The 7805-nt window shown below is 61.4% G+C and overlaps 1 protein-coding gene across 1 annotated transcript; it reads right to left on the bottom strand.

Annotated features, from left to right (window-relative positions):
* Window positions 1–2736: 2736 nt before the first annotated feature.
* Window positions 2737–7532, bottom strand: PDZK1IP1 (PDZK1 interacting protein 1). Its single transcript, XM_040978687.1, has 4 exons — window positions 7218–7532; window positions 5027–5135; window positions 3549–3644; window positions 2737–3004 (listed from the first exon to the last, which is right to left on the bottom strand). Exons 1-4 carry the CDS (start codon window positions 7282–7284, stop codon window positions 2932–2934), a joined length of 345 nt encoding a protein of 114 aa, XP_040834621.1. The 5' UTR covers window positions 7285–7532; the 3' UTR covers window positions 2737–2931.
* Window positions 7533–7805: the final 273 nt, after the last annotated feature.

Raw genomic sequence — 7805 nt, 5'->3', positions numbered from 1 at the left:
CTGCCAGGAACAGAAACCCAGGAGGAGGGCCCGAGCCCTACCAGATCTGGATGGAGCCAGGTGCTGTCTGACCACTGACGGTGCCGTGGGTCCTGGAGGACCGGGCAGGAGGGGTGTGACACCTTCCGTGCAGATCCCTGGGCTTGGGCAGGAGGCTGTCTTCCCAGAAGTCAGGACCTAGCGGCTCCTTGCAGCTCTGTCAGCGGGCAGCCGGTTCTCTGAGAGCACGGGAGGTGCTCTGGTAGCCTGCCCTGCCCACCTGCCGTGCCCACCTGCCCTGGAACAGATGAAACTGGACGTGGGAGTCCACACTGTCAGAACCAGCTGCAGAACCAGCTGTCAGAACCAGCTGTCAGAACCAGCTGCAGGCTGGAAGCTCCTCCGCCAAGTGAGCCTGAAGTCTGTGGTCCTGCGGTCAGCCTGCACCGGGCAGTGCCTGCATGCAGGTGTGACCCCTCATGGAGCCCTGTGGAATGCACACGGTTCAGGTAGGAGCCGCAGAAAGGGCGGGAGGAGGAGCAGGCAGGGCTTCAGCAGGAGGGGGACGTAGTGACCCCAGAACCAGCCTGGCCTGCTGTGAACATGCGGATAGCGAGGCTGAGGGAGAGGCCAGCTGGAGACAAGCTCACAGCGGGTCCTGGGGACATCGGGGAGCTCAAGTGGGAGGAGGCCCTTGGAGGGGTACTATGGGCACTTCCATGCAGGAAGAAGGGAGACAGGCGTGTGGCCGAGCAGTAAAGACCCTCTTAACAATGCCCCTGTCGGAGGGCTGAGTTCCCAATGCAGCTTCTTGGAAAGCAGAATGTGGAGGCTCAAGCTGCTGGGTCCCCACCCCGCCCATGCGAGATGGAGTGCGGAGACCCGGTCGGAGCTCCCTCTCTGCGGCTTTGACCCCACTCGGCCGACCCTCCTGGCACCTGGGCAATGAATCAGCGGATGGGGAGCACCCCCCTTCCCTTAAAAAAAGACAAAGATGGAGGCCAAGCAAGGGAGAAATAGGTCCACAGCGGCTGGCAGAAACAAAAAGGAGTTCCTCTCCGGGGAGGATGAAGAGCTTTCCGGCTCCTGTCCGGGCAGCCCCGCCCCATCTGTCACTCCGAGCCCGGCAACCCCTTCCCGGGCCTGGGGGCGGAGAGCTCCCCTCCAGCCCTGCCCGGATTCGGAGGCCGCTGGGGACCGCGGTGCAGCAATAGGTGGTGGGGGGCCCAGCTGGTGCGTTATCTGCCTCCTCCAGGAGCGAGCCTGCGCCTCTCAGCGGCTGCCAATCCAAGATTAGGCCCCGGGAGGGTCATTAAGAGGCCGCCCTGGCCCGGGCCCAGCCTCCCTTCCCTCCCTGATCTGCCCTGGCTGGCAGGTGGGAACCAGCGATAAGGATTGGGGGTCTCGGGGGTTTCTGGGGCCGGCAGCGCCAAGCTCCCAATACAACCCCCCTACTCCCTCACCCCCACCACCCTCTTCCCAGAAGCCCACAGGGAACATAGGATGGGGGTGAGGGAGTGTGAGGTCAGTGCCAGCCAAGCCCCTGCAGGGGCACTGACCTGAAGAGACAACATGGGGAGGAGCTGCTGGGAACTCAACGCCCTCTCCCCTTGGCAGCTCCCGGGAGCAAGGTGTGTCCTGCAGGCCAGGGGCATGGGGCTGGACTGCACTGGCTATTCAGAGACAGTGGCCCTGCCTTGGGGTCCTGGCAGGCTGATGGTAAAGGAGCCTGCAGGCAGGCAGAGGTGGGTAAGGAAAATAAGACCCGGGCAGGAGGCTGCGAAAGGATGAGGGGGTGCTGGTGGGGCATTGTCCCTCCTTCAGTGAGCAGCTGTCCACTGCCTGTCCTTGCCCTGGGGAGTTAAAGGACCACCTAGAGGAAGTAGAGCCAAGCCAGATGGAGAGGATAGAGTGGGCAGGATGTGACCTGGCAGAGGCGGGGCGGGAGTTCAACAGGAAGCCAGGTAGCTGAAAGCTTCAGGGGGACTCCCAATATCGTCATCACCGTCATGACATCTGACACTGACGCCCAGAGAGGGAAGGGGGTCTGCCTCAGGTCACACAGCAGGGCAGAGAGGGTCAATCTGAGCTCGCCCAGTTAGGTGAGAGGGCCCCCCTTCTGCCTGAAGATGTGTCTCCCTGGTGGATGCAGGGAGTCTCCCTATTTGGATGCAGCCTCGGAACAGCAAAACAGCGGATAAAGGGCTCTTGACAGGTGAAGAGGAGTAAACTGGTTGCGGGGCTGCCTCCAGCCCTCTAGTCACCCACCCACCTACCCAACGCCCCCAGGGCCGCCTGTCTCAGGTTTCACCCCACGGGGAGAGCCAGGACTGGCAGACCGAGAGGTCCCAGGGTGAGTCAGCCCTGCCCATCGGCCTCCTCTGCCTGCCTCCTGCTGAGCTCCCTCTGAGTGGGGACCTGATTCCTTGAGCCCTGGCCTCACCTCCACCCCAGGACAGAGTCGGGGCACCACCGAGGACAGCCTGCTGCCTAGCTGTGCAGTGACACTGGCCAGCCCCTCCAGAGGAGTGGTGGAGGTCAGTCCAAGGCTGAGCCCAAGCCACAGTGGCCAAGTGGAGCAAACCAAGCCAGACTAGCGAGACATGAGTGGACCTCACATTGCTGGGCAGTATGGGGGCAGGTCCGAGTGTCACAGGTGTGAGGAGTGGGTTAGGAGAAGCACTCCTGGAACAAGGGGTAGTGGGATCTCAGAGCCTTGGACACCATCTCCCCGGCTGGTGTCAGAGCCCTCGCCCCAGGAGTACAAAAAGTCTTTATTTCACAGAAATAAGGGCCCTTCCCACACGTCAGGGTGGAGCCGTGGGGCAGATGGCGCCACGCTGAGCGGACATCCCATCCCCAAGGGCAGAGGAATGGCTTGGTTGGCGGTGATGAACAGCTCTGCTCACAGGTGCCTGCGGGCCTCGGGCTGGGGCAGCAGGTCAGTGGGGGTCACATGGGGGTGCTGCGGACCTTGCCTTCCTCCTCCAGGACATTCTCATAGGCATTCACGTGCTCATTGGACCTGAAAGAGGGTAGCAGATCCTGGAGTTCTCCCACTATCCACCTGTGCCCCTTGCCCTGCTCCATCTTTAATTCCAGGATAAGCACTGGACTCTCAGAAGCGAGGGGTTCCTGGGCTCATCTGGGCGAGTGGACCTGAGACTGCAGGCCTCCCAGCATCACCTCCCTGAGCCCCAGCTCCCTCTCACCCTGCACTGGGCCCTCCCCGACTGGCTCCCCAAGGCGCCCATCCCCCGCCCAGCCCTGGCTGCGGGTCCACTCCCCTCATTCATTCCTCTCTTCATTGACAGCCCTTCTCCCTAAGATGCCCACTGCCCTGTGGATTCCAGTCCATCCACTGAGCCCTCAACTCTCCATCTCTTACTTAGTGTACCACTCCAAAACAAGCCTGAGCTCCCCCTGAAGCCTGCAGCTCTTCCAAAGTCCTGGTTGCTGGCCCTGTCCTCACCCAGCCCTCCCCATAGGAGTCTCCAGCCCCACCCTAGCCCACAGCACCCACTGCAGGGGTCCAGAGCATAAGTCATGTAGCCCTGAGCAGTCCTCACCTGAAGCCGGCCACATTCGAGGAGTACTTTCCGTCCATGCCCACCAGGACCCCATCGGACTTGTTTCCAACAGTCATAACCATGTCCACAGGCTCCCTGTGGAAGGGGTTCATCAGGAGGGGACTCTCCCCGGGGAGCCCCTCTTCCCGGACTCTGGTGGCCTCCTGCTTCTAGCCTCCTCCCACACCATCAGACATGTTCCAGGCTTTCCTTGCATCTGCCCACAGACCAGGACTCCAGGCCTGTGCCCAGGGTCTGCAGGACAAGCCCCCAGCAAAAGCAGAAGAGAGGGTCAGCAGCTACAGGGTGCCACAGAGCAGTAAGCCTCGCTCAGCCTCACTGAGAGCAAGCTCCCCTCCCTCTCAAGTGTAAGGCCCCTGCAGCTGGGCTCCTCCCTGACCCCGCACTGTACCAGGGAGGACAGCAGGGAGTTCTCATCTGTTGCTCTGCCCTCAAGACAGCCCAGGAACCTCTGATCTAAAGTGCCCCAAAGCGAGCCCAGCTGTCTCCCCCAGATCCATTCTCTGTGTTCTGTGCCTCCTCAGTGATCCCCAGCCAGGACCCTGGAAGTCACCCCTGCACTCTTCCTACTCTGCCCACTGACTCCCCAGGATCCGTCCACCACTCCAGCTGTCCCCTCTCTCCATCCCCTCTACCCAGACTCTCTCCTGCCCTTGGCCTTCTCACCACCCTCCACATTACCGTCCATGCCCACAGAATGCCCAGCCACACATCCTCTCTGTGGTAGGCAGAGACCCCTGCCCAGGACAGGTCACATGCTAACACAGCTCCCCAAGCCCTTCCCTGCTCACTGCTGCACCAAGCACAAAGCTCCAGGTCAGGGTGGTGGGAGGCCGGGGTCCTGCCCACCTCACCCGCTCGCCTTGGACCTGTCCAGCCAGGCCACCAAGCCACCTTTGTGAGAGCTGGGAAGAGGCACCCCAGGGACACAGGCATCCTGGCCTGGGTGCCTGGTCCGCCTGGAACAGCACATCCTGGACTTGTCTCACCTTGTATCTTGGGTGCCAGGCCCCTCCCCTAGGGCCCAGCTCTAGTCTGCTTAAGCCACTCTATGCTGTGACCAATTCCTGCTCACTCTTGGGGACAAAACAGCCATCAAGGATGCCTTCTCTACTACCCCAGGCCAGGTCAGGCTGAGCAGCGCATCCTGAACACTGCTTCAGCCACACTTGAACTTACGATTGCCTGTTCCACTCTGTAATCCCATGAGGCCCCCCTGCACTGCAGCTGACCCCAGAGAAGGTGTCCTCATGACCCTGACCCAGGTCCCAACAGGAGGAAGACAACTCCCCAGAGTGCTGGGCAGTGTCAGGGAGCAAGCCTGAGTGCCACTTCCGGCTGTCATGAGCCTCCATTCCCCTCCCACCGTGAGTAGAGGAGACTCAGGGTCTCCAAGCCCTTCTTTCCACCACAGGGGTCTTACCCCCTCCCACTCTCGGCCCATGCCCAGCACTCACGACTCTTCCTGGCACCAGAAGTGGTTGACAGCAAAGGCGATGGCAACGAGCACCAGGAACACAGCCACAGCGATGAGGCCTTGCATCCAGGGCTGCAGTCTCCCCACACCTGAGAAGGGGTGAGGGTGCTGTGGGAGCAGAGCAGGTACAGGCAGGGAGGACTCCACCCCACCAAGGACACATTGGAGGCTATGAGTTGCCTGCTGGGGCCACAGGGCACAGGCTAGCAGGGATGGCCATAACAGCTCAGGGGCCCTTTGTGACCCACAAGGACTGCAAATCAGCAAAATGAGGAGTCAGCCTATTCCAGGAGGTGGGAGAAGGAACAGGCGTGGAGTACTGGGCCTCAGAGCCTGCAGCCTCTCCCCCTCCCCCAGGGGTCACATGCAAGCATGCCCCATGGGGAGTGCCTGGGCCCCAGAGACCAAAGGGCAGCCCCCTGGACAGCTGGCCTAGGTCCTGCCAGCTCAGCTAGGAGTGGCTTCTCTCCTCCCTAGCTATGCAAGTGCTGGCATCTGGCAGATCCTGTTCTGGAGCAAGAGCCTTCTCTGCAGGGGAAAGATGTAAGCCTGGGGGCAGGTGGGTTGTTCCAGAGAGTGCCAGGATGCCAGGAGAGCCAAGGACCTGTCTGTCTCCAGACAGGTAAGCCAGGCAAGTGCTGTCCTCTGGGGCAGCAGGAAGGAGGCTCAACCAGCAAGTTCCTCTTGGCTCCTCCCACTGGGTGCCAGCTCTGTGCCCCCTCTGGCCCAACTGTCGGCACCCCTCTCTAACCCAGCTCTCTGCTCCCCACTTCTGACCCAGCTCTCTACACCCACCCCTCTGGCCCAGCTCTCTGTGCCCCGCCTCCAACCCAGCTCTGTACACCCTCCTCTGGCCCAGCTGTCTGTACCCCTCCCTGCAAGCACTCACAAGTTCCCAGAAGTCAGTGCTCTTGAGCAGCCTCTGGCTGACTCTGGGCCTCACTGTGCCCCACAGGCCAAGGCTGCACTGCCTGGCAGAGGAGAGATGCTCCCCTGGGAGGCAGGCACGGGTCCCTGGAAGGCTAGTGAGGAGAGAAAGGGGATGTGCTGCCCCTCCTACCCCCGACTAGCTGGAGGCACCTGTGCTAAGCACCATCCTCATTGGCCTCATGCCCACACAGGAGTCCTCCCTGAGTGCCCCCCACCACACACACACACACACACACACACACACAGCCTCCTGCAACCATGGAAAGGATGGAACCAGTTGGGAACACCCTGGCCAGGGAGTCAGGTCATCCCTCACTGACCTGCAGGGCTAGCAGAGCTGCACCTGTGCTAGTGCTCAGGCCCATTCCCTCCAGAAAGTAGCCTTGGGGACACATTACCCCACCCTCAGGAAGTAGTGGTTCCCTCCCCACGTCCTCCAGGCCCTGCAGCCAGCTGCAGACACACAGGGACCACTATCACCTACCCCCCCACTTTGGGATGAGCACAAGGGACAAGGGGCAAATTCCAAGACAGGAGGAAGCAGTCGGCAGCCTGCCCTTTTCTGGCCCTGCTGTGTGACCTGTGTAGCTGGTCTCTCTGGTCCTTCAAGAACCCAGGAGACTGAATTAAAGCCAGCATGCCTGAAAGGTCGGGGTGATGGGCTGCTCTGGAAGGAATGGCTCCAGCTCCTCTGGGCCCGAGCCTGATGCTGCAGCCTGTGCCTCAAAAGGGGGCAACACCTGACAGCAGCTGCTGGAGATGGGGGAGGACAGGGGAAGCTGGGATGGCAGTGTCCTCCTGAGGCTCAGAAGGGGCACACAGCAAGAGCCGGGGTCGGAGCTCAGCACAGCTTGGGGAGCCACAAGGGGATACTGATGCCTTGCCAGGAAGCTGAGACAGCTATCAAGTCAAGTCACTGCAGACTCCTCGGCAAGCCTGTCTCCACTCCCACCCCCTCAGCACCCCTGATTCCCAGACATCGGGACCTAGTCACCTCAAGGGCAAGTTACCATTAGGGCTTGTTCAGCCCCCAAATCCTAGAAGCCGCATTTCCCCTAGTGGCCCCATTTCTCATTCTCAGAAAACAAGTCACTGAGGCGTGCTTCCATTTCTCTGCCTTTGCAGGCTGCCCCTCCAAAGCACAGGGCTCAGGGAGTTAGAACATCATCCCCACCACACCCCGGCACCCAGACCAGCCAGCACTGGCCTGCAGCACCCAGGCTGGCCCCGTCCCACGTTACCTTGTTGACAGCTGGCGGGGGCCGCCGTGGTGAGCAGGCCCAGAAGGAGCAGGCTGAAGGCGGACATGGCTGCAGCAGCTGCTGGGTTTGGCTTCACCTGCTGTGTCTGGGCTCCTGGAGCTGCGGGGGCCTGGAGTGTCTGCCTGAGATCAGCCCAGGCTCCCGTCTGAACCTGCCTGAGAGGAGCCAGTAAGGAAGGTAAGGGAGGGAGGGAGGGAGGGAGGGAGGGAGGAGGAAGAGGCCGGGCAAGGGAGAGAAACTGCCCTCCCTCCGTGGTAATAAGCTGCCAAACCTGGCAGGTGCCCAGCCTGGAGACTGACTGCTAAGAAGGTGGATCTGAGTCCTAGACGCCTGCAGTGTCCGCCTGCGTGCAGCAACTTTGAGACACCTGTGAGGCACCCAAGGGCGGGGCTTTCTGGAAGCTGACAGTGGGTGTAAGAAACCAGCTGGAGAGCCTGGAAGACTCAACCTGCTCACCTGCCCCAGAGTCTGACCTAGTTCCCATCCTTACCTGTCCCTGCCCTGCTGATTCACTCCCCAAGTGAGCGCAACGGCCAATGCTATGCCGATCCCAAGCCAGGGTCCAGA

The sequence above is a fragment of the Ochotona curzoniae genome, unplaced genomic scaffold (genome assembly GCF_017591425.1).
Source record: "Ochotona curzoniae isolate NIBS_2020 unplaced genomic scaffold, NIBS_Ocur_1.0 contig_291, whole genome shotgun sequence".
Taxonomy (NCBI): domain Eukaryota; kingdom Metazoa; phylum Chordata; class Mammalia; order Lagomorpha; family Ochotonidae; genus Ochotona; species Ochotona curzoniae.
This window is presented reverse-complemented; position numbering and strand designations above follow the sequence as displayed.